The 27,444-nt window shown below is 40.0% G+C and overlaps 1 protein-coding gene and 1 long non-coding RNA gene across 2 annotated transcripts in view; one reads left to right on the forward strand and one right to left on the reverse strand.

Moving 5' to 3' along the window:
* The window catches only part of wscd1b (WSC domain containing 1b), a 14,996-nt gene extending 10,079 nt beyond the window's left edge, over positions 1–4,917 (forward strand). Inside the window, exons 5-9 of the mRNA XM_008332223.3 lie at positions 1,097–1,218; positions 1,750–1,906; positions 2,360–2,524; positions 3,522–3,722; positions 4,129–4,917. Of these exons, the coding sequence (XP_008330445.1) occupies positions 1,097–1,218; positions 1,750–1,906; positions 2,360–2,524; positions 3,522–3,722; positions 4,129–4,481 (998 nt within the window). The 3' untranslated portion in view covers positions 4,482–4,917. The remainder of the gene's footprint in view (positions 1–1,096; positions 1,219–1,749; positions 1,907–2,359; positions 2,525–3,521; positions 3,723–4,128) is intronic.
* The window catches only part of LOC103394789 (uncharacterized), a 14,046-nt gene extending 705 nt beyond the window's left edge, over positions 1–13,341 (reverse strand). The window contains exons 1-2 of the long non-coding RNA XR_523198.3: positions 12,938–13,341; positions 6,939–7,035 (exon numbers count right to left, since the gene is read on the reverse strand). This is a non-coding gene — a long non-coding RNA (uncharacterized LOC103394789). The remainder of the gene's footprint in view (positions 1–6,938; positions 7,036–12,937) is intronic.
* Positions 13,342–27,444: the final 14,103 nt, after the last annotated feature.

The raw sequence follows: 27,444 nt of genomic DNA on the forward strand, positions 1-27,444 counted from the left end.
TATTTGAAAACATTTTAAAATGGCTGGTGTCTTTTTGACGGATTTAAGAGGCTTGTTTTTGCATAAAGCCGTGCTTAGTGTAGCCTTCAGCTTGATTTATGATGTTTGTTGAAATATTTTTCAATGCAGAATATCTGTCAGAGGAAACACAAAGGCTCGTCTGTTCACTTTACACAGACAAAGTGATGGGGGTTCTATATTTGTTAACATAATGTGTATTTTATATGAAAGTATGGTCTAATTCATAAGTAAACACATGCCATTTCAATGTGCACTGTTTAGACTTTACATTCAATGAGGACAAATTATTCATTTCAGTTTTGCTGCTGTGATTTCATCATGCCCGCCTGGCAACAGTGATCAACAGTGAACATGTTTCACGTGACAGTGTTTTCATATGCATCCCTTTCTAGTCATGCCAAGGTCAGATCTATTACAGGACTTTATTTCATATACAGTATTAGTATTCATGATTTGATGGACGTGAGCTGACAGAGATTAGCAACTAGAAACGTTGCTATTACCTGTTATGGCTGCTTTGAGCTGTAACATTTTTTTTTTGCTATATATTTGTAGTTTTTGAGCTAACATTAGCTTATGATATTCAAAGTATTTTGTACTCTTAAGCAAACACCAATGCCTATATATATTTTATGTGTTATATTTTCAGTTTATTTATAATAAACCTGCCCAATGCATTGTATAAAAGTACAATTTTGTTATGCTTTTATTACTACGCTGTTTAAATTGTATTAGGGACTTTAAGTCATGTTTTTATTCCAAACAAGGAATAAAAATTTGTCTATTTGGTTCCAAGAACTTAACCTATAGGGGTCATCTAACCTTGTAACACTACACATCATGACCAAAGACAGTTTAAATGACATGTAACAACATAAAATAAGTAAACAACCACACAGTTTATAAATTAAAGATTTCAATTTGAACTTTTTTTTTTTACTAAAATCAGGCCATTCTTATTTCAGTAAAATACTTTGTAATCAAAACTTTGTGTAGTTCATGGACAATTACACACAGACTCTAGTACTGAGCAACCCAAATTTATTCTGTCCTCATGTCATTTCTCTCTCTCCAGTCAGAAATGTTCACTACTGCGGCTGCTTCAAGTTGCCCAGAACCACCGTCGACTCCTTCCCCGTCTTCACCTTTCAACCCAATGCAACAGCTCAGTCCTGCATAGAGACCTGCACTGATAAGGTTTGAAGCCCTCCTCTAACTGCAGAGTAAATCATCAATTTATTGCACACGCTGTGGCTCCCACTAATGTACCAGTGGTGCTCCACTCCCAGGAGACGCCACGCTGGCGTTGAGAGCTCCTTGAAATTTGCTGAATATTTAAGGTTTAATGTGTCTCTAATTAGAAGTAGTCTGTATCCTGCTCTTAGATCTAACCGTAGCAGCTGTGTCTCTCTCGAAAAGAGAAATAAATTGGAGGAGAAACTGCAGCTCCTATGGTGGTGTTAGTGGTGTAATTAATTCTCACTGTGGCATTTGTTGGTGTGCTTTTTTGTCTTTTTGTGTGTGTGTGTCTGTCTGTGCCTTTGCGTCTTCACCTTCTATGCAGTATTTGTCCATGTGATTTGACATTGAATATCTTGACCTTTAGTTAGTGGAAAAAGACTGCAAAAACAGATGTAGACCATTTAAACTTAAGTGAATAAAACCATCAGTTGTGGGCAGAACTGAATTTAGAGATGAGGTGGAATAAAGGATATTTGTTTTTTGCAGGAGCTTCCTCTGGCTGGCTTCAGAAAACAACACTGTTTCTGCACACCGATGTCACCGGTGTTCAATCTTGATGCTGCTCTGAACCACACCAGTAACTCCACACACACAGCACCTGCTGACCATGACCACTACCAGGTGTATCACACACCTGTGCTTGGTAAGATATCTGCAGGTACACAGATTTAGTGTTGAGTTGTGCGTTTATTTCACAACGGGTAATCCCTCGACTGACGGTAGGGTTTGGTTCCTAACGGTGACGTATCAGATTTTTTAGTTGGTTTATTCACATTCTGTTCTGCTTTGTCATTAATTTTAAAGCATCACACACACTTAAGGACATAGTCTGGTGCTAAAATGCCATTAAATTCAACGCTTTCCGTTCACTGTCTGTGAACACAGTGACTTTCTGAAGGAAAGAGCAGTTAGTGCATGACTGAGGATCAAACCGCCTCAAACAGAAGGTTCATCTCAGCCTTGGATCAGACCCTGTATCCCCCAGTCTTATCCCCTGATCCTTTTCTTTTGTTCTGTATTACCTTTGTCCGCACATTATTCCGATCATGCGTAGACCTATAACTGACACCAACTAGAACAACCTCTCTCACTCTAGATTCCAGGTGCAAGGAGAGGATGTTCCTGCCCCAGAGATCCAGCTCCCTGGTGGCTCTTTCCAGTTTTCCTGGTGCAGGAAACACCTGGGTGCGACACCTCATCGAGCTCGTGAGCGGATACTACACTGGCAGCTTCTACTTCGATGGCACACTGTACAACAGAGGTGGGCCTCTAGTGGTTCTGGGAGTCACACCACCTGACCCACCAGAAAACTTCACTCCTTTATTTTACACAAATCCAATGTTTCCTCTACATTTATTTTAATGTGAAGGTGGAACCATAAATGTGTTATGCTTTTTCTCTAAGGTAAACTTGCTAAGCTCACTAAGCCCAAAAAAAAAAGATCCTTCTTACGCTTGCCAACTGTAGAAAAAGATTGTTTGTAAACAAAAAGACACCAGTAAAATGCTCTTTTCTCTATATTAAACTTGTTTTTTTCATTAATAATCATTTATGTAATTATAGGAACTCACATTCAGTGTCTAAGTATAAATAAATTATACGTGCAAGCCTCAGCTGATGTGAAAACGCTCCACATGCTTCAGCAGTAATTTATCCAACCGTCTGGTTGCAAACTACGTCTGCAGAGAGCTTTCAGGTGCAGGAAGCATTAAAGCGAATAATTCATAAAATAAAACACAGTGGAGGCATGTGAGTGGATGCTGTGTGTAAAATACACTAAGTGATTGGTGCTTCTCTTAATGGAACTGTAATTTTCTGTAATTGTTATCATGCTCTATTGAAGAAGACCTGGAAAATCAATGGGCAGCACAAACGGTGGAGGTCGATGACGTTACATTTTCAATCAAAACTACCCTCGTTTACTTGGACACTTGTAGAACTAATGGCAGAATCTCTGGTCCATTTCAGCACTTTATGGTTTTTATACCACAGAAGCAATGAAGAAGAAGCAATGATAAAGCTTTTGTACACTACAGGCTGAAATTTGAACTATACATTTTAGTTATTATGAGCTTGTTCTGATTTATATTTAATTGTTGTCTTAAACTGCTTTTAAGGTTTTGCTTAATTTGTAATCATCCGTCTTTAATCAATGTTTACTCTTCTATGTGCTCGGCACGATGATTCACTGCAACCAAGCGTCTGAGAGAGTTCCTGCACTGCTGATGATAATCTATTCATTTATTCATTGGTGTCAGGCTTCAAAGGTGAGAAGGATTATTGGAAGGGCGTCCGCAGCATCTGCGTGAAGACCCACGAGAGTGGTCAGAAAGAGATCGAGATGTTCGACGCTGCCATCCTGCTGATTCGAAACCCTTACCGCTCCCTGATGGCTGAGTTTAACCGCAAATGTGCCGGACATTTGGGACACGCCACAGATACACAGTGGCAAAGCAAAGGTAATGGCATACAAGAATAGAAGACTGGAGTCTTTCTCTCACTGTAGTCAGTGTCTATTGGACAGATGTACAAGAAAAAGTTTCCATGTATCATGGCAACCACTACTACTACTACTACCATAATAAACTGACTATTTTATATATGAAATGTAAAAAAAGACAACCACTTCACGTTCTGTCTTTCTAAATACACAATGTTTCCCACCACATAGCAATAAAAAAAAGAAACAGTGTTTTACTTCTAAAAAATAAATACCACTGTCATTTTTTGTATGCACTGCTGCGATTGTTTGTGATAAATCTAAGGAAAATCATCACCTATAGTTGAACCAAATGTCCTTTATCCACAAATCCATCCTCAATCAATCCTGACTCCAACATTTGTTTCTCTACTCTTTTAAACTAGACTGGCCAGAATTTGTTTCCAGCTACGCCCCCTGGTGGACATCCCATGCTCTGAGCTGGTTGAAGTTTGGCCGCAACTTGCTGGTAGTTCACTATGAAGAGCTGCAGAAATCTCTCGTCCATCAGCTCCGTGTCATCACAGCTTTTCTAAACATCACCATGACTGAAGAAAGACTGCTCTGTGCCCAGACCAACCAGCATGGGCACTTTAAACGTTCAGGGGCTCAGAGACCGTCCTTTGACCCCTTCACCCCTGACATGAAACAGATGATAGATTCCTTCATCCACACTGTTGACCAGGCACTGCTGGACAGAAACTTTAGTGGACTTCCACAGGAATACCTTCCTAGATGATGAGCTCAGAAGGTCACAGGTCTCAGCTCTTCACTGAGCGCTCGACGGGGAGCAGACACACACAGGCCGACCAAAGTGGACCACAACAGCTGTTTTAACTCATATGTGCTCTCTCTCATGGAGACAGAGCAAAGATCACAGGAGAAAAACATGAACATTCACAGTGGGCATGAAAGCAGCAGAGATGGGGGACTTGCCCCTCAGCAGGTCATCTATGACAAATACTCAGAGAGAAGATTTGTATGACTGCTATGTTGGGATTATCCAGTGAAGTGCCTGTCTGCACAAATATGAGCTCAAATACTGGGTGGACTTATTTTTGTTAAACGGGGGTCTTTTGTGAAACTTTACAAATTGACTTTACTTCATATACAGTAGGTTTCTGGCAGACAACCGTGTTAATAAAATTAAACTAATAAAAATGTTCGACACTGGGGCTTCTCTTTTGATTTAATTTGAGAGTTTTCATTTTACTGGTTGATACTTCTGCTGATCTCAGTGGATCAAATCCTTGAAGTTGCAGCTAACTACATTTGGTTAACACAATTGGTTTTGTATTGATTTAATTTAGCACATTCAAATCAAATTGTTCTAAGTAGATGGGGTACAATCCTCCTTTGGAATATTTCTATATAGTGTGCATATACTGAGAATAAAAACATGAAACTTCAGTGGTTTTACAAGGATAACAGGAATGTATCCCAGTTTATCCCAGTTCAAACCCAGAAAATTGGATCATCATAGACCATGTGAGATGTTAGATAACGTTGACGTGGTTCTGACTCAGACCCAGCTGAACACTGTTCTCCCTGATCAGTTTTCCCCTAATCTTGGCTGGAGTAGAGTGCCATCTGGTGGTTCAAGTTGCACACACTGAGGAAGAACTGCTTCCAGAGATACAACGAAATATATACATACACGTACACATAGACATATGCATATATATATATATATATATATATATATATATATATTTAGAGAAATATATAAATATATATATATTTATGCCCATAAAATCATGGCATTTGGCATTATTATTATTGTTGTTTTGGCATGAGCTGACATTTTGTATCTTAACTGACAGCATCATTTGGAGGATGAGAGAGGCTGAACGGAGAAATGAATAAAAAAATTAAAACATCATTACCTGACTCTAGTTCAGCTCCAAGAATATATATTTAAATATACCTAATACAAATTAGCTCTTTTTGTTCACTCTACTGCTTTTATCTGTATCACTTTCATCTATTCACCAAACAAATCTCTTTTAAAAGCAGGGCTGCAGTGCACTGGTCAGAACAACAGATCATGGATCAGGGATCACACAGCTAATTTACTGTCCTCCCAGAAGGCAGTGTGATGTGGGAACACCTCATATTTACATTTAATTCATAAAGTGATTCATTTTTAATAAATGCAGGAGAATACCTAACACCTAAACAAATTCACATTCCATTCAAAGGTATCATCGCAGCAACAAATACCCTAAGGTACAGGAGGTAAAAGCCTACAAGACTCAGCAGTCAATATCAGGACCTTTGTCTTTCATTCTGTATTTGCTCAATTTAAATATAATAATGGTTTTATAATGGTCTCTTGCAAAGTAAAGCACAAAGTGTCAAGTTATTTCTATCCCTGCTTTCTGTGAGCAAAGAGTGTCATTTTCATGATTTGTTCTATCTATCTGTCTGTCTGTCTGTCTGTCTGTCTATCGCTAACTCAATGGTATTATCAGTAAGTACAGTGAGGTGTAAGGGAGATAAACATTACTATAGTAGTAATTCCCTAATTTGACGTTAATGGTATCACATAATTTTTGTGGTTAAAGCTCATCCTGTCAGATTGGACAGGCAGACAGTGTGTACTGACTGTACTGTGTGCTGGACAGACAACACGGGTGTTCAGTGGGGGCTGACTGACAGGATTACGGTAAAATGACTCTGATTGAATAATCAGGGAAGCAGGATTCAGCTGTTAACACTGCACTGAATCCCATCTATTCTATCTCTGTTTAGACATCAGACCTGAACTTGCATGCTCTAACGCGGAATGAGATGACAGATTTATACAATTGTTTACAGGCTTTCTACTATTGAGTTAAAATTTTAAAAAACGAAATAAAGAAATAAAGAATGATGTAATTAGCAGATAATACTGCAGAGGACTACTTCTTTCTCAGACAGAAATCTATTATGCTTCACATAATAGGCCCTGCACTTATGGTGAAAGTCAAGACCACAAATGTCAATACGGTTGAAAAGGAGGCTTAAAAAAAGTGAGTCTTACTATATAGTCTGGGAGCCAACAAGCTTATAATAAGACCTAAACCCAATATACTGCAATATTTAATTAGACAGCTGAGTAGTACTAAAGGTGACATTTAATACGCTAATTATATACAAATAAATATTTTCCTTGATGTGAAAATAAAACATTTTGTACACAGTTGCAACTCACAGGTGGCGCCATTAGGGATAAGGTGGTTCATCTGGGAATTGAATCCAGGACTCTCTGCTTGCAAGGCAGGCACACCAATCACTGTGGGTTCACTACACTGCAATCATAAAAAAAACAAATAAAAAACATTTGCAAATCGTGCGTTCAAACTTGACTGTGGATTAGTAGCGAAATTAGCCAGAAAATTTGAAAAAAAAAAGTATTCACATGGTTTTATTCTTGGCAACAGTACTGTGAGATTAAAATGTGGCATCAAGTCATTCCATATTGTATCAAAGTATATAGTTTTTAAAACCTTTAAAAACAGATAAAGATTTTTGAGAGAGACTTTTTCATCTCATGGAGTAACAACAAGTGTTCGTTGTAGTAAAGCTTTTCCTATGCTTGTTTTGATTGCACCTGGTGGCAATTGCAAAAATGCTAATGTAAAATAGATTCTTGTCAAAACACAAATGACAGGAATTCAGTAGTTATTTCAGTAGTACTTGAAGTTTTAGACATACTGTAAAAGTCTAAAATATTCAGTAAAATTTGGTTTTGTTTTTAGCTTTACTGAGACTTTTCAAAACGTTGCAACATTTGATGAAAAACCCAATTTATCCCGTGTGGAATTTTACAAAAAGACTAAGAATTTAACATCTTTCAACCTGAACCACCTTCCATTTATTTCCTAATCCTTTTCTATCAGCAGGGCCGTGATATTCCATTAAAACCATGAGCACCAAGTGCAGCCTTCTGCAAGTTCCTAAACTTTAAGTGAGAATAAAAACAGAGGATTCAGCGAACAGGTTCCTCTCCTGATGGAAAAAAAAAACTTTCCAGGATGAGTTCAAAAACTACTTAGAGTTCAGATTATACCTAAAGGTTTCTCTTTGATAGCACTTATAGGAAGAGCTGGCTCACGTCCCCTGAGACCTGTGGATCTCATGCATCATGGAAAGTCCCCTCAGGGCGAAAGAAGGTCCCCGGGTTCAGGCAGGCCCAGGGGACTTCCCATGATGCATCGACTGCCTCCTCTTCCTCTACACCTGTATACATTCACATTCCTATAAACACGCTCTTTTGTGTTTCTCTACTTTTTTCTCTTACTTTCTGACATCACTTTAATTTCAAGTGTTACATTCCTGCCTCTGGCAAAAACAAGACTTTTTGTTGTAGAATATTATTAAACAATAAATGCAAATGAATGAGTATTTTTATTTAATAATACAGCAAATAAGTAAAGCATTAAAATTGTAGTTTTTATATTGAATAAAAACAATGTGTGGAAAAGGTGAATAGAAAAAAAACTTAGATAAATATTTAGGGAAACTTAACTTGTGATATATGGGTTTCATATTGTTAAAAAATAATATACATTTTAATTACCTTGCTTATTAATTGCCATATGTATGTCAAGCATACTTAAGGCATTATTTAAATGTTTTGTAAGGGGCCCAAACCATCTGCACACGAGGAGTTCCTGTTTCATCAAACTGACGTTTTGAGGACAGTTCAGACAGAGTCTCCATGTGACTGGATTACAGAGAGGGATTTAAACATCACTTCTGAATGTGGTGTACGACCCATCCCTGACAGTGCACTAAAGCTGCAGCAGGGCCAGCCTATGGGGCTGCTAACTGCTAGGTGCCACTGGGTCAGAGCATCACAATCTTTTTCTTTTAACTCTGTCTTCAAAGCTCTGAATCTTAATCAACAACAGCAGCTGACAGAACCAGGCACTAAAACAACAACAATCATAATAATAGCTCTGTCCCAATCTTCAGTTGCTGACTGGATCTTTGGTGTTGCAGCTTGAAGTAACATTTCATGGCTTTAAACAGAGCACTTCACAATGACATTTTTGAATGGTCCTTGAGCTCTAGACTCTTGTCTGAGCCTCTGGGCCTTCACCTTGGTTTAGCTGAAGCTCTCAGCTTGTGGCAGTAACATGAAGGGCAGAGGTGCTCACACGTTTTTGCCCAAGATAAAGTGAACTACATAGATTAAATCTATATTTACTCATATAAACTGAACATACATTTATGAATACATTATGTATTGTGCAAATGATTGATTAAATGCATATAGCTTTAAGGTCAATATGATAGTATATGGTAACTATGGTCACTACTACACAATATGCAATATTATGCTATATATATATATATATATATATACACACACACATACATATATGAATAGCATATAATACTATACTATATACATCTATACAAATCATACCAAAGAGAAATCAAAGAAATCACATTAAAGAAAGAAAAAAACCTTGCTAAATATAGTGTATATAGCTGAAAGCAACAGCCCTAGAGTCATATATTTAAAATATTAAAGGCTAGTTAAAGGATGATTGCCAGTTTGACTAAGAGACTGTGAAACTCCATAGACATTTCCCACAGTCTCATTGCTGTGCTGTCGTCAAGGAAACTAGTTATAAAAGTATGAAAAATCCCTGCAGTCTTGAAGTAATAATCTGTCTAAATGAAAACAGTGATGCAACATTGCACTTCTAATTCCTGCACAGAGAACCAACACAGTGTAGAGTGTCATCACCTCAGCATCTCACCTGCAGGGCAGGTACACTATAACTCTATAGGAGGTGACAGCTAAAGTAATTAGGCGTGTCAATATGGCTGGCAATCTGCCCCAGCTAAAATGTAACTGAAGGTAACATCAATTGGTTGTTCCTGGCACTCGCACGTCTTCTGGAACACTCTTGGAATCTATACATCGCATTGACCTTCACTGAAACAAGCAACACCTTTCATTGTTTGACTTCTAACCTGTGTATCATCACATGCCAGCTGAGCAATACATAATTAATTATCTGGCCTTCTGGCCTTCGTGTTATCATAACATTTAAATACGATAAGGTGGAGAACATAGACAAAAAAAACAGTAAAGAAAAAACAGTAAAAACAGTAAAACAGAAAGTTTTAATACTATAGCAAAATTAAAAAGAAAAAAAATGACAGTTTTCTATATGAAATATTCTTTGTATATCATCCACCAGCCAACAGCACTGAGGCACACTGAGTGTGGCATCATCCCTATATAACTATAATCCACTAGAGGGCAGACTACATGTAACAGATCATATACAATAGGTTTCAAAGGAAATAATTGATCATGTTGATAAGCTATTGGTCTCTGAATGTTGTTAAGTAACTACTGAATATTTATTTGATTTGATACGTATCCTAACATTGATGTGACTAGAGTGGTTTTCTCTTCTGCTAATGGCAGTCAAACAGAGATGTGTCCCTGCTACAGAACAAGCAGGGTTCTGAGAATACAATCATCTGTCATTAGACTGTCATTAACATACAGACTAGTTGAAGGTTTTAGTCCTGCTCCCTATAGAAAGATAATGCACCCTGGGCAAAATAATCAGACACCTATGGAGCTACTCCTCAGCCACAACGTGAGTGCCTTTGGACACAGTCGCTCAGTACTTCACTGCAGATGGAACGCAGATGAAATGTAAAAAGATGTTTGCTTTAAACGTATGTATAGAGCACAGACGGAACAGAAATGAAGCCCCGTTTGCTCTGTAGGATTGGAAAACTGCTTAAAGAGGGCCACATTTTCCCTGGATGTTCAGTGCAGTAAATTGATAGCACTCATGATTCCAGCCGGCATTGCCTATAACATGTGATGCTAAGCGAGGTCTAAAAAAAAAAAAAAAAAAAAAGAAGAATACTTCTGAGTTCCTACATCATCAAAGAATCAAACCCCTGTCAGGCTGAAGCAAAAGATAACGAAAGGAAACGTGGCATTTCATTTGTCTTTAAGAGTTCATGTCCTTTATGACTACTTTTGTGTCTTTTCTGATATATTCACAGTATAGATGTAGTAAGTGAAATATAGTCACCATTTGCACATACTGCAACTAGTAACTCTGTTGCTACTATTAACACAGAGAACAGAGAACCCACGCACATACAGGAAGAACAATTAAACTCCATATGATACAGAAAGATCAACCTGGTGGAAACAGTCAGGATCAACGTTCAAGAGCCACAGCAAAGGTAACCAAAGCAGCCTAATGGTGATAATGTCATCAGTTTTTTATCTGCCAAATGTCATGCAGCACTGTGCTGCGTAATTTCTACAAGGACAGCACATTCTATTCGATTTGTACAATGCTACGTTTCGCAAAACTTTGGAAACTTGTTTCAGCATTGCCATGCAAACTGAGGTGACACCAAAAGAAGTTCTGACAGTACTCAGTGAGGAACACACTCCTGACTGCCAGTGCTTTAATGTCACACAGATGGGTTTTATTTTTATCCAAACAGCCTGACTTGTAACCACCTATTGGAACAGAACAGTAGATTGTTTCAAAAGACCAACATAGCATTACGTACAGTGAGGGATCGGGATTATTGAAATGTTTTTAAAAATTTGCTGCTCACTCCCACGCAGAGAAAGATGTGCTTGTTTGCATCACGGAACAAATTAGTTGTTGATGCAGCAGCAAGTTTAAGTGTACCTTTGAAAATATAAACATGTTTTTGTTTGTGGACAAAGCTGTAATCATGTTCATGTTGTGACATAGTTTGACATACATAGTCAACATGTTTCTAACTACAGATATTGAGCCTAAGGCTGTAACTGAAATATCATTTTGTTTTCTCATTGTCATCACTAACATTACACAAACTGTAATCCATGCATATTATTTCTCTAATCCCGTGAAAAACTGGGAATTGTAGGAAAATTAAAAGTATAACCTATATGCAATATAAATATATGCATATATATGCAATATAAACCTATTTATATAAAAAAATATATATACACATATAAAACCTCTGGAACATGATTATAATAATTTAAATTTTAAATATTATTTAAATGTGTGGGTGTATGCCCTGTTTGATTGACATATGCTCTTTTCAATTTTTTTTATTTGCTATTGTACATCATTCAGAATATTATAATTAGTTTGGAATTACTTTCAATAAATTAGTGAAATGTTCCAGTCTTCTCTGTCGAGCAGCTGAAAATGTTGCCAAAATAGGTGTAAATAAAATTATACAAACTCACTGATGCAAGAACTCTGATAAACATAAAGGATTTTTTTCTCTTTAACAAGGGTAACAGGAAATATTCAACACAGCAGATCCTTAAAGATCCCTAAATTTGATGACTTAATGTAAATATAAATCATCAAAAAGTTAATTATCTGATTATTCAATTTTATATAATAAAAAAAAACACCATTTGCATCCTGCCTAATGGCACCAAGCTCATCCAGAATCATCCGTTATCTGTCTACAGTTAAGTCTGTTATGGTCTGCACTCATAATTTATGACACATCACTGTATGCTTTTAACGGCCTCACAGGGAAATTCATCACTTTCACAGTAACAATGAAATAACGGTGTGATGGATTCTAACGGTCATTCCACAAGGCAGACTGTGACTGACCTGGGTTTATGATGCAAAACAGATACTGTAAACAGATGTCAGTAGATAAATGTTGTGTATACAATATCACAAACTAAAATCAAACCATCACAAAGTACTTTACAACAGTTGGAATTTTATGAAAACAAAATTAAAGCTTTAGGTTTATTGATGCAAATTACAGTACAGACCATAAATAAATAAATCAGCAAGTCTGACATTAGTCTGTGGCCGTCACAAAAGGTTTGTGTAATTAACGTCTTATATGACTTTTATATTTTTGACAAATGAAATAAAAGACTCTTGGGGACTTCATTCTAAAACACCCCTTCTTTTCGTCTGGTTGGTTTTATGCCAAAATTAAGACTAAATAGTTTGGACAGTTTGGACAGAAAGCAGCCAAGAGTTACACTAAATTGATAATGTGGACATTAAATGTGTTTGTGTAGCCTTCACTGTTTAGACAGAGCGATACGAGCAGCTACATTTCAAAGATTAAGTTTAAATTCACTCGGAGCTGAGAGGAAAATAACAACCGTTCATTCAATTCGTTTTCGTATTTTGTTTGTTTGTTTGTTTTACTCACCAGTTAAGCAGCGAAGCTCAATTTGTTTGTTGACCAAAGAACACTGCAGTCATAAAGTAAAGTAACTCTTCCACAAATGTTTGTTAGGTTAGCATGCTGATACAACCAGTTAGTATACTGTCTGACCACAGGGTGGCGTTGTGCTCAGAGAGTCTTTCATAAACTAGAGAAAAGAAGAAGAGAAAACAAATACAAAAAGAATACGAATACAAAAAAACAGAAAAAGAGAATTCATTCATTTCAAACAATTTCCTTCTGGGCTTCGCTTATTTGTTGTTTCTCTATATTTAAAATGCATATTTCTGTATAAAATAGTTACAACTAATATAATCTATCTGAAAAGACAACTGGCCAGTGAGTAACCCGAATGAGTAATACTAACCAGCCTGGGACTCCCCTAGTTAGTGTCCGCCCCATGTTGTGGACTGAAAACAGAAATTCCCACGCAAGATGGCGCCACAGCACCTACACTGGCGCCTTCAGGACAGTGTGGGCCTGCCGAAAGGCCAGAGCTGAGGATGCTGCTGTGGGCTGACTCACTGTTGTTATCAGCAGTAGCCTAGAATCATGTGGACAAGACACTGAAGCTGGAGTGAAAACGTGTGTTTAATGATCACAGCCACCGGTCCAGAGATGTCAGTCAGGATTTCCATCCACCATCTACTCAGTCATGATACACTGCAGGGCTTCCAGCCTCAGCAGAAACACCGCAGCTATGTCTTGTTCGTTCTAGCTGCTAATTCTGACACCAGTCTGTTCTCCTCTCTCCCTCACATCATTAAGCTGGAGCTGCAGTGGTTGCATCTGCGGCTTCTGTGCTGATGGATGTTTCGGGGCTTGTCTGATAGGCCTCAGTAGCAGCAGCCACTGTGTGTGTGTGTGTGTGTGTGTGTGTGCGTGTGTTCTTCCTGCCTTGTGTGCAGGCACCACTGAGCCTGTGAGGGACGGAGACATCTGTATGTTCAGCTTCTCTACTCCTGCAATGCACTGCTTAGTGTTGGTGATAGTACATGAGAAAATGTACACTTGCCTGAGTGTGTGGCAAGCCGTGGATGTCATCATTGTTAAGAAGTAAACTCTGTGTATGTGTGTGTGTGTGTGTCTGTGTAAAACTTGAAATGCTGGAACAAATTGCATCATGTCATATTGGTCTTGGGAGGAAGGATAACATGAGTCTCCTGTCACCAGTGCATTGAAATATTCATAATAGTATGTAAAATGTATAAACATTTGAAAGAGAGAAAAAAGGGAGGCATTAAAAATGGAACATGATCTGATTTGGAAACAAACATCTAATATACATAAAATATATCGGACTAATTGGTGGAAAAAAATTCTGCCAATTGCTGCTGCATGGATCTGGAATCAGATGGAAACATTCATGACTACATTAACTAAAATCATTTGACATGCAAATGGAAACAAATTTAAAATACAAAATGTCAACATTTACCGCATCAATCAGTCTCATGTGAATCTTTAGCAGAATGAACTGATGACTAAAGTTCTTGCTGTTTCCCCAAAGAGCATGCCGAAAATAAAATATTAATTCTTTAATATTAAATATTCTTCCAGTAGGTGGCAGCATATTGCTATATAAAAACTTGGCACCCTTGAGGAAGATTTTCATGTCCTTCTTCAATTCCTGCAAGTATATCAGTGTTGTGTTCAACTAAACAGGCCCAGGTTTCAAATAGAGTGAGTCAGTTGTGAGTATATTGAAACCTGGAGATCATTATATACTGTATGTCATTATACATATATTTTGTGACCTTGCTTGTGGTGGTGCACCATGGAATTTGTCTAAACTAAAATATGTATATATCCAGTTTTGTTGATCTCCATAGACATTCTTTTGGATCAGAAAATTAACTTTCCCTTCATCTGTAAACATTTACATTTTCATGAAACTTTTATTGAAAAACGTTAGTATTAGGTTTCATCTTGGATGGTGCCTTACTAATATCTATTTTTAAATTGCACACTCATGATGCATTGTATTTTTTAAATATGTTGTCAGTATTTTTATTTCATATTAATATAATTATTAATACTGTTATATCTGATTAATCCATATCAATGATGATAGCTGAAATCCTATTTCACCCGTTGTCTCCAGTGTTTTTATTTTGTGTAGCACTTCGCTAGGACACCGTTTTAATGGATGGTATTGTGTAAATAAATAACTGACTCTTGAAAACCTGCAAAACCTAAAAATATAGTTGAGGTAAATGTGAGCCAGCTGTCACACTGGGAGCTGCTCCTGGTAACTGAAGACTCTAGTTTGTTATTTATTTTGTGTTTATTATAACAGTACACAGATGTTATTTGATACTGAGGTAGTAAGAGCTGCTGAAAATGTACACCATGGAGTTCAGTCATTCAGGGCTATTTTGTGGAAAGGATTTTATTTTCTGCCTTAGAACTGTGTCTGTGGGGGGAAAGGCTTGAACTGGAATGAACTGAATCAGGAAGCAAGAACAGCACCGAGCAGAAACATTAAAAGTATTTAGCATTTTACAGCAGAACTTTTGCAGGGTTGACAGCATCGACTGTGTTTATCACAGTGATGTCGTCCACCACCGCTGTTCATGAGACGTTTTACACACGGAATTAGAAACGGGACAAATTCCATAATTGCACTGGAGGGAAAGTCAGTTGTTTACCACAGCCGTGTGGATTTCCAAAAACTGAACAAGTATTTTAATGATGCAGTGTTGAAGCTATTCATCTGTCTAAGGCCTGTACATGGCTGGACTCACTGGCTTTATTCAAAATATGCAGGTTTTTTCTATATATTAAAATATGTTTCAAATATTGCATAAAAAGCAACTTATCTTCTGTAATATGTTCATGATATTAAATATTGAATGATAAAATTAATTTGGATTGTATAGGTCAGTGATCCTCAACTAGCGGCCCACGGGCTAAATCCAGCCCACCAGAACATCCAATCCGGCCTGTGACTGGATTGCAAAAAATGATGTTAGACCAAAATGTGATTTTAATTTTAATTTTTTTTTTAGTGTCCAGCCTTTTAGGTGTCCGTTCAGAAAAATTACTGTCCTTAACAAACAAATATTGTCTGTGACCCTTGATAAAGGTCATTTTTAAAATCAGGTTTATGGTTTTAAAAGCAGCGGTTCTTACTTAATAGGTCACAACCCCAATATTTTAAATTAGCCAAAAAGGGGACTAAAGGTGTAACATTTTATATAGGTTAATTATTATTTATTCTGCTCAGATATCTGCTACACAGTCCAACACTGTGATCCACCAAGTGCTTCAGTTTAAGGTGCATTTGTTTTTTTCCTCGTTCATTTTACCAGAGGCTTTTGTTTTTAGCTGATTTTGACATGTACAAGCATGAAGTTGACTTTCATTGTTATAAATCAACCGTACCTTTGTACTGTGAAAAGGTTGGGCCTCAAAGAGCTCCAGTGTACAGTTTTTAAACTGTGGTTAAATCCCAAACTTGTGTGTTAGAGGAAGTTCAAAGACAAAGACTCGAGTTCATGTTTAATGTCCTCTGATCAGGTGATCAGACAGATCGCAGCCGTCTGTAGATGAGAGGTCATGACTGTGGGGCTCATGTTTCCCAAACTAGACAAACAGAAAAGTCATCAGCTGCTGACAAATCCTCTGACTCATATTCTTATTTCTTTTAATGTTAAAGATAATGACTGAGGTGATGACGAGTTCCAAGAAGCTGTAACACGGTTTCTGGTGAAACCAGCGTTTGAGAAACCAAAAATTACTCCTTGTAACTCTGCTGTCACATCTGAATTGTACATCTGATTATAAGGGTATATAGAACATTTTAAAATTAAATATTAAATTACCAAAACTGTGTTCGACCAAAATGTTTTTCCTAATACAACAATTATAATAATAATAATAATAAATTATAATAATAAAATACTACTAATAATAATAATACTTAATAATAATAATAATAATATCACTGCACATAATATCACATTGATTTGATCCTTTTCCTGTACAGTTGCTTTGAAGATAATCTCAAGTTGACTAATTCTCTCCCAAATTACCTTAAATAACCTACATTGAAATATTATCAGAAAACAACTATGCAAAAATCCTGTAATATTCTAAATACTTTCCCATTCATTAACACACTTTAATTTGTTACCACCAGTATGTGGGGGACTTCGCCACCCCCACCTGACGTGTGTGCGTGTGCAAATGTGTTTGATTCCGCTGCGATGATCACAGATCTGACGCAGGCTGTGTCACCGAGGCTGTGATAACAGACGAGTGGATGTTGGAAAGTGTGACAGCAGCTGTTTGAACATCCTGCCTCTGAAACACAGTCAGTGTCACAGTGTGTGTCTGTGTTTCTGAAGCTCAGAGAGATGACTTTCCTGCTTCGTGGACACAACTGTTACAGCAGACAGAGATGCTGAGCTGCATCACCTCCACTCTCTGCAGTCATTCATTCATGTGTAAAGACTAATATTTCTATAATTTTATAATAATTTTAATATTTTATGACACTTCTTAGAATAAAAAAAATCCAAATATTAAAATGTTAGCTCTGTTTGTAAAGTTAAGGCAAATTCTTCAGAAATGTATACCTTATGATTTCTAACCAATGACTCTTAATCATCAATAGGTTCTGTGTAGGTATCTGTTAATCGATTAGGAAACAGCCAGATCATTAACTTTGACAAAGAATGTGTTTTAGGTTTTAACACCAAGAGTTTACAGTTCCCTGATGTGCCATGAAACACACCGACATCCAGGGCAACTGTAGAATTATATACAAAATATGAAACAAGGCACTGACTGGTCTGTCCACCCCCCTGACACAGATGTCTGTGGTCACTCCCTCAGACACTACAGTCCTCAGATACAGCTGTATCTCCCTCGCACGTATGAATCTGCAGTGACGTTTAAAGTTTAGGAGCAACAAACCTCTGGAAATGGTCCCAGGCAGAGATGTGATCCCCTGGTCTGGAAATATTTACAAAATAGCCAAACAATTATTTTACACATTTTCCTGTATGTAGTGAAATTTACTATCCTTACACCTCAGATATTTTCTTATGACTAGTTGCTTTAATTCACTGCGCTGACGTCATAATTTCCCCCGAGACTGCAGCAAAAATTCTCATTTCTTTAGTGAAACTACTGAATTCTGACTCGGCAGAAAGGCCCGTGATTTATGGTTTAGTGCGGAACAATACCTAAATAAATAAATAATGGACGGTATGGTAATCGTTACGGCGACACTCATCTGATGCCTGAAGAAAGAGAGAAGCTAAAACAGTTGATGCTAATCTAAAGTGTCTGTGCAGAATGTCTGACAACAGCTCTGTAACGCAATTAGTCACGGCTAACCAGAAGAGCATGTAATCCACTTACTGCAGCTTTTGTGATTTTGTTTAAAATGTAAAAAAACGCTCCTCACTAATGCACTGAGTGTGTCAGTCAGAACTGGAACCTCCTCATTAGAACCCCTCAAACCCCTCTTTTTAAAGGTGTCGCAGTTTCATCTGAGGACAACATGCAGCGTCGGTCCTCGGAGTCGCAGCTGGAGGATGATGGGAGCTGTTACCACTCGCAGCCAGCAGCTACCCGAGCTGAGACGGGCACTTTGTTCCCACATTGCAGGGTTAATAGTTTTCCAGACTGAGTGGCGAAGGAGGAGCAACAAACTGTTTTTTTTTCTGTGTTGGAGAATTAGGATGCAGCCTCTGTTGTCAGAGCTGGGGAGCTGTCTGCCACTTTCCCAGCAGCCCTTGGGGCCGGTGACAGGGAGATGGATGATATCTGCAGCCTGGCTGCACTGCTCCCCCAAAGCACACACACACACAGTCTGTCTCTAGTTTACACACACACACAGGATTGGACAAACAACACACACACACCTACACACTGATTCTCGTCCTTCCTTTTTCTGCTTTTTCTTATTCTCTCTCTCTCTCTCTCTCTTTCTCTCTGTCTCAGCCTCGCAGACACACAAACACACTGAACGAGTGTATGAGTATTTGTCTAATACGCCCCTCTCTTCTCTTTGTTGGCCTCAGGCAACTAATTCAATATCATACATATCAGGGGGAATGAAAATCTCCGTTAAAAGTTAAAACAATGGAAATGTTTTGACTGGAAACTGCAGGACTTTTCACTCATTGACATCCAGGAAAAAATTACATTTTTAAAATGACGACATAGACGGAGGTTATTTAACAGACGTGTTTATTGAAATCACTATTCACAGACTGAAAAAAAGAGAGAAAATATATCATTTAATAAACATAAAATAAACTGTAATAAAACCAAACTAAGCAGGATAACAGTGTGGACCAAAACCAGAAGTGTGAGTTTTTGAAGATGTGGAACAGAATCTTTTTGTGCATTACAGTACTTGAAAAAGTGTTTATGTGGTCGTGCGTCAGGTCCATTACTCCCCCTGCCCCCATCCTCCCTCCCACACTCAGCACTCCCCCTTCCTGTCTCACCACTTTTCTTCCTTCTGTTCTCATTGTCCTTACCTGCTGTCCCCTCACGCCGCCATGCTGCTGATGCTCCTGCAGTCGGGACCAAATCCAGCAGCCGTGTCACCTGAGCAACAGCCGCAGCATGCTAATGAGGAGCTGCAGAGGAAAGAGAGAGAGAGAGAGAGAGAGAGAAGGAGCAGGGCGAGGCAGGGAACACCTCCTCCTCCTCTTCTTCTCCCCGTCAACTCCCCTCTCCGCCGACACAACCTTTACTCTTCATCTTCCTCCTCATCTGTTTGGGGGAACAGAGGTGGGAGGCTGTAAAGAACGGGAGAAAAAGAGGGAGCAAAGAAGGGACAAATTAAGGTGGGAGGGCTGTTGGAGCGCTGCACAGAGAAGAGGGAGAAATGGTGAGATGAGAGAGGGGGAGAACTGGTAGGAAGCTGGGTGTTGGGGGAAACATCTATCACTGTTTTAAGTGACTGCAGTGGGATGAAGCTGAGTAAAAGGTCATCTGGTCTCTTTCTGTGCACAGTGGGCACCTGTGCCGAGCTGCACTGCCTCCAGATGACTCCAGGCTAATTATCCTGCACACTCCGTCTGTTACTGCGGTCTGACACTTTTACTGACTCACTCGTCTGCCTTGCGAGGACGCGCTCACAAAACGAGGCGGTCCTGCACCTAAACATTACCTCCTTCTATTGTCTGCGCCGGGAAAACAGAAAACACTGAGAAAGGCTGAGAGTGGAGCGGTAATTTGTCTTACCTCTGAACGCGCAGGGAGAGACAACTGCCATGGCTCCTACAGCAAAAGAGATAATGAAACCAATTAGCATTCACGTGGGGAATTGAAGGTAGACAAGGGTTGACCGATGAGACAATGTGAAGGACTAAATTTACTGAGAGGAATATTAACTCCCACGAAGGTGAAAGAAAGGATCCTTAACTACGTTTATTCTGAGTTTGCAATGAAAGTAAAGATCAAATCAGTATTATTATATTTAACTAAACAGAAACGTCCAAAATAGAAGTCAGGAGTGAGCAGAAAAGAGGGTTCACCGCGTTATCGTTAAGGACAGGTTTTCCAGACGAGCTGCCAAAGAATTTAAAGTCATAATCTGTGTTTCTCCTGACTCCCTGAATCAGAGGCTACGTGTTGAATCTTTCAGCATGGACGTGACTAGAGGCAGCGCTGAGCTAGATACTGACATAGACACTAGCTACTCTAATCAGTAGTAATGAGTAGCCCAGAGCCTCATGGGAAATTATTGTCAGTTAACACAGTCCACCACTGCATGAAAATACCTCCTGAGATTGTGTCATGTAAAGAAAAAAACCCCCCACTACCATCAACTTTGACTGAAGGCAGTTGTTGTATGAGCTGGGAAGAAACACGTTCCTTAATTTGGGAAAAATAGAAACTGGGACCTACGTGTTGAGGATTAAAAACCATCCAGACTGAGTGAAATGACACTGATGTGACGGTGGTGCATTGTTCACTGTGGTAGAAAACGTATCACTTATGTAGAGGTTTATACATGATGGTGGGACAGACGAAGGAAGGACACAAACTCGACTGATAATGTCTGCTACCAACAGATGAACTTGAGTTTTTTTACAGTCTCACAAAAGTATCAGAACTCACAACATCTGATGCTAAACTGTTGAAAATGTATTGGGTTCAGAAGGGGGTGTGGTCTACAGTTGGACCTGACATGTGGAACTCACGATCTCACGACGCAGCGTAATGTTTTGTAAATACAGGTACGAGCACAGTAAAATAACAGTTAGTGCCTCGATGTTGAAATGGATCTGTTGTCATCAGAACTTTATTTTTTAATATTGATTATACCCTCTCTTGGTCCATATTCTGAACATGTTTACTTTTATTCTACTTTTTCTATATTCTATTTCCTGTGTGTGCTAACCTAATGCTCTTTGCTTTTCTTTTATATTTCTTGCTCCATCACTGTCTAAAAGAAGTGACCTGGGGTTGGATTTCAACTCTTGAATCTTGAATCACAATTACCACGATTTAAATCATGCCTTATCATCAACAGATTAACAAACAAACTCTAAATATTAGCCGTTTATTTTTCAGTGATCAGATCAGTTCAACTCTTCTGTTCCTTCGTTCCTCTCGACCGTGGTGAAACCACTCTTCTCTTTTGTTTTGCTCCTATTCAATGAACTGTCTGTATTTAAACTTTGGTTAGTAAAACATCTGCCAAAATATTTATAATTATTGATAAAAATCAAACAACAAAACTAGAAATGACACAAAATGCTGGAATATCTAAAAATAAAGCTTGAGAATCTCCCCCTCAGCTCCTCTTTACAGATAAAGGACTGCACTTCAAAAACTGGCACTCATTTAAAAAAAATTGTTTTAACAAATAATATCCACAATAAGTGCATTTTTATTACAGTGATATTATCACAGTGTCCTAACCCAAGGTGAAATTACTCAAACCACTTGTGATTGTTTACCAGGGCATGAGTAAGGGGACGTGTGAGGACACAGCTGTTATTTGTGACAAAAAACTGTAAGAGTCATTAAGCAAAACATCTGCGCACATGGATGTATGTGTGTGTGTGTGTGTGTGTGTGTGTGTGTCTGTGTTGTACAGAAAGATAGTCTTCTTATTTTTCCCTGTGGTCCATATGCAGCACTGACGTCTAAAAACAAGAGTCACCACGAGTGTAAACTCTGACTCGTCAGCGGTCGAACTCGCTTCACTGTCACCAGGAATCTCAAAGCTACAATAACAGCTAAACTACAGGCTGTAGGTTTGGAGGATCGGCTACTGGAGAATGAAGCCTGTAAGACGGAGCATAATTATTGCAGCCAGTTACAGTTCAATAACTCCATCAAGCTGCTGGCCAGACACTAGGTTTCCCAGGCAACGCCTGCAAAGTAAATCACAGATCAGCCAGAGGAGGAGAGATAACATAGGACCCAGTTAGGGAGCGTCCACAAGCACTAAGGGCGGAAAGTCCTCTTAAATACTATCAACTTTTCCAACCAGCATGCCGGGTGTGAGGGTGTTCCACTCTGCCCTGCTGCCTTTGGTTTTAAATCATCAGCCTCACTCTTCATACACCTGCTCACAGACATGTGAGAACCCTGGGTTTTAGGCTGCACTTGTTTTCTCCTCCTTTCAACAGAGACCCTGACCTTTTGCACAACTAAGTGTAGCCTCCTAAAACAGTTTTATTTCTCATCTCTGTCACCGTCAGACTGATAAAGAAACTTTAGTGCTTTCACTGCACAGAGATAATGACATTAGACGTGACAATAAGATTTCTGCCCTTTATTGAATTAAAAACAGAACTGATTTGGTTTTAGTGCAGACACCAGCGGGGGTTGCACGTGTGCAGTGTCATTGCACACTCAACGTGTGTGTGTGTTTAGGTGACTGTCTGGCCTCCTGCCGCAGTGTCTGGAAAGTCAGACGCCCTCCCTCTCCCTGGCTCTTTTGCCCCCCCGCACCCTCACTCCATTCCAAATTGCTATAAGGTGTACCTGATGGTCCCCCATCACAGCATGCACCCACACACACACACGCATACACACACAAGCACACACACCTGTGCTTCTTTCTCCTCCCGCTGAGATAAGAGATCCTCTGACACTGAGCTGCTTCACCGCACAACAAAGGCTGACATCAATGCAGGAGAAAAGAAAGGACAAAAAGGAGGAAAAACAAAACCGGGCTCCTAATTCACTAAATCCATCTGATTTCAGCTCATGTCCAAATTAAAATGTGGCAGATAAATGTCAATCTGCTCTTATTGCTTGTATCAGATAGTGAGGCGGCGGCACGGCGTGTCACACGGCCACCTCTGAACAATGGAGTGTAATCTCTGGCCCACAGCCGGTCCATCAGCTGGAGCCCTTGGTTTATCTTCACCACATTCAACGTCACTCACAGCCGCGGAAACCTGAAGAGCACCTGAGCTGAGGAACCACTGAATCTCTGTGTTGTTTAGTCTTGATGAATAACACGAGCACACATTTGGAGATGGTTTTAGTTTTTACACAAAACAAACCACTGGAGGCTCGACCAGTGTTCTACGACCAGTTTAAGAAAATTACATTTAAAGCAGATTCTTAAGGTCAATTGTTTTGTTGTGTTAATTGCAAACACCTCCTAGCACAATTCAGCCTGTTAAATATTATATTATAATTGACTTGACCTTGACCAGCGATTGTAGCTGAATGCGTAGAAGCACTTTTACTGTGAATGGGGACGTTTTATCTTTTAAATACTTTTGAATGTAAACAACTACTAACCCTGAAGTGACATTGACACAATAGGGATGACGTTGGTCTTTTAGCCCTCATTCTTTAAACACTATATGATCACATTAGTGGAGAAACTTGTTTCATGCTCCTTGCGTTCAAATGCTCGGAGACACAGAGCCACATTTTTGGCTTCTTTTCCAAGTCAGTTAAACACAGCTTTAATAGAAGACACCGCAGACGTTTCTAGCATGTTCTGTCAAAGGCTCCGTGCCTTTTTTCTGGACGGCACAGTGGAGATCAATTCAACGTTTGCTTGTTGTAAACTCGTACGACTTTGAACAAAGTTTGTATTCCCCGTTCAGTGCAGTTACCAAGTAGCCAGGAGCGAGTTTTTACGAGGTGATATTTATTGGATCCTTGGCGGATTGCTTGGAGCATGCTGCTTTGTTACTGTTGGGGGAGCCGTGAGGATTTCATCAGTGGGCTTGGGTGCTGCCAGACTTCGCTGCGTGTCAGACAGACCCTAATAAAACTGTCTGGCTATTTTGTGGGCACCAGCTCCGCTCTGGCTGTGCTGCGTCTTACTGTTCAGCACTTGTCGCACTGTGCCTAGCTGTTTGGTATTCATGGGGCACGCCACTCCTTCAGCTGTTGCTGGGGGCTCTGTGGCATGGGCACAGACTGATTAGTTGGCATCGGCATTGTTCACATTAAACCAAACAGGGTGAGGGGCAGAGAAAAAAAACCCATAATTAGTGTGAGGGAGACTGGGGGAAAGATGGAGGAGAGGGTATTACAAAGAAAATCTATTTTTTAACGACGTACCTAATACTGATAATTTAACAGAAATTAGGTTTGGGGAAAAGTGTGATGTCCTGGTGAAATAGCAAGTTTATAAACCAGATCAAGTTACTATATTTTATGAAATGCAGCCCTTTAATAGGAAAATAATGTGTCTTTTCTCAGTTACAGCCACTTCATCTCAACAGTAGCAAGTACAGATACATCATTCGGTGTCTGAAGTTTGACTTTTATTCCTGAGGTACTCCAATTACAAATCAGAGTAGAACCATGGTCCTCATTTTGTAAGTGATTGGGTTTTTCCTGGAGGCTAAAATGCTAACTTCTGTACGGAGCATGCTGTATCATGTAGTAAGGTCAGCAAAGTGTTATGAAGCAGGGTGTTTTATGATCAGACAGCAGCTGCAGATGTGGCATTAGAGTGATGTGACTGCTGCTGCTGCTGCTGCTGCTCTGGGGTTTGAATGAAGCTGCAGTGATCACGTCCAGAGCCACTGTCTCAGTAATGGTGGATCAGATATATTGGCTGGCTCTTTGCGGCGCTGTGCAGCGGTGATGTAAGGGGTTAATAACAGGAGTCTGGGGTGTGGTGGTTGGCATCGCTTGATTAGATCGTCATTCCTAATCCGATTATTCTCTACTTGTACGGTATTTAAGCAAATATGTTGGCGCACAAGGTCTTTACAGCGTGGATGACAATATTGCGCGGTGACGACGGCTGTTTCCATTTCACCGCCTGCGATCGTAAGAAATAATTCCAATTAAAATTAGGAAATATTTCACAAAGTCCGTTCGGCGGCGGACGTCTGTTCATATCCATTTTATTTGATTCTGTTGGCACTGATGCATGATAAATGTTGGGGCATGAGCTGACTGGGCATTGGTCCTCCAAACATTTGCCCTTGACCGTACCCACCAACTTCCTGCCCTCCCTCACCACAGGTCTTCCCTGCCATGTGTGTACTTTCTTAGTGTATATAAGTTGCTTTCTCTCTCCGACTGCCCCATGGCAATATGTGGCAGAAAGTCGATTGTGCCCTCCACCCACGTCCCAAGAGCCTAACCCGTGATTTTTTATCAAGAGAGCTCACAAGTTAGGGTCTCAGGGAGCAGGTGAAGTACGACAGAGTCTAGAGATGAGCCACAGGCAGCTGCAGGGCACACTGAGTGGCACTGACACTTTTCCCCCTTTCTCCCTCATGCACACAGACACACAAACAGCCTATGCCAAACACTGTCACTTAAAGGTACCCAATTTCTGCCTTAAGGCACCCATTGCCACAGGGTGTCTATCGTTTGTGCGGAACGATCCAGAAAAACAAACACAGTAGTGTGCCCTGGACTAAAGCAAAGGTTCCATGTCGCTCCTTTTCCTTCACTGCAGAAAATGTATTTTGCGACGTTTCAGCTCGATTCCTGTACACAATGATATACAAAGAAACATTTTAAAGGCAAATGCTTTCACGTACGAAAAACACCACGAGACGCTGAAATAAAACAATAACATCAAGAGAGAAAACAAATGAAGCCAAAGAGTAAATTAAATAGAAATGATGCATTTTCTGAAACCGGGCGAACCTACATGGTCTTCATCATAGCATCCAGACAGAAGCAGCGGTGCAGACATACAGAGCTGACTTCAAATGTCTGCTCTGTGCTAACTAGCCTTTGTGCAGGAAAAGGAAAAGCACCAGAGCCAAGGGCTCGCCCCTTTGTCCCCAACAGCGGCGGGGGGTAATCAGTCACAAAACGATGCCAAGATCACCGTCTGTTGGACCAACGGCCCGATTACTCTGACTGATGAAGACACCTAGCAGCCTCAGACTGCCTGCCCCTGCAGCTTTCCTCTGCAGGGGCAAGTGATGACAGCATTCTGTCACACATTTATAAATACATTAAAAAAAGAAAAAAGACAAAGAAAAACATCAAAACCTCGTTGACCGTCTCGCTCTGGCAGTTCAGCATCGCTGACATCGGAAAGTAAAGCAATTCAAAATTCAATTTAAAAAAAAAGCAGAACCCAATCAGAACAGTCACATCTCCAGCCTCACTACATGATGTCTCCAGAATGTTCAACTCCTGCCCCCTTACGCCGATGCCACCAGTAACTTTCTACCACAGACTGCTTTACCCTTGATGCGAGAGCCTGCCACCCACCTGCCGAACACTGCTGGATGCTCAATAAGTTTAAAGGGTCACAGGCAACAAGCTGCAGCAGGATATAAAACAGCTTCTGCTCCACTTAAAAAAAGAGCTCTCTATGTAGTTTAAGCCATTAAATTCAGTACAGTAACGTAAACGCTGAAAACATTCCCATGTCACTTCAGCCTGTCATGTACGCAAAACACATCAGTGACTTCCCCCCTACCCTCAACGCCACCACATCCACCCATTCTAACACCCACCTTACAACTCCTCCCCCTCAGACTATAAAAAAAAAAAGAAAAAAAATTGGATAGATGACTCTCCCTGTCTCCTTCTCTCTGGGGAACGCCAGGCAAAGTGGAGGCTTCCGGAAATGAATTCTCCGCACCACCCGACGCGCTGCCTTGCTGCGCGCTCGCTTTTCTGTCTGCTACCGACTATGCCTTTTGTTTTCTGCCTCTGAGCGGAGGCTGAGGAAGAACAGAGTGGGGAAGAAGGGAAAAAAAGAAATATAGAAAGAAAGAAAGAAAGAAAGCATGGCTGTGGAAGGAGGAATGAAAAGGGAGGGAAGAAGGGATGGAAAGAGGAGAAATGGGGATGGAGGAGGTGGTAGGAGGCAGAGGCACGCTGTTGAGGAGAGGCTGCAGCCAGACGCAGGTCAGTGAGGTGGGACAACTCCTCCCCCCCACCACCACATGCCCCTCTGCATTGACCACTGCTTTATCCCAGCACTTGCATTGTCAGCTTCATCTCAGCATCCCAACTACCTCTCCTCTCCTCACCACCCCCCCCACTCCGCCTCTCACACCCCGCGCTTCCCTCCCCCCCGCCGCTCCCCCCCCCCTCCC

This window comes from Cynoglossus semilaevis, chromosome 19, assembly GCF_000523025.1.
Source record: "Cynoglossus semilaevis isolate Cse_v1.0 chromosome 19, Cse_v1.0, whole genome shotgun sequence".
NCBI lineage: Eukaryota > Metazoa > Chordata > Actinopteri > Pleuronectiformes > Cynoglossidae > Cynoglossus > Cynoglossus semilaevis.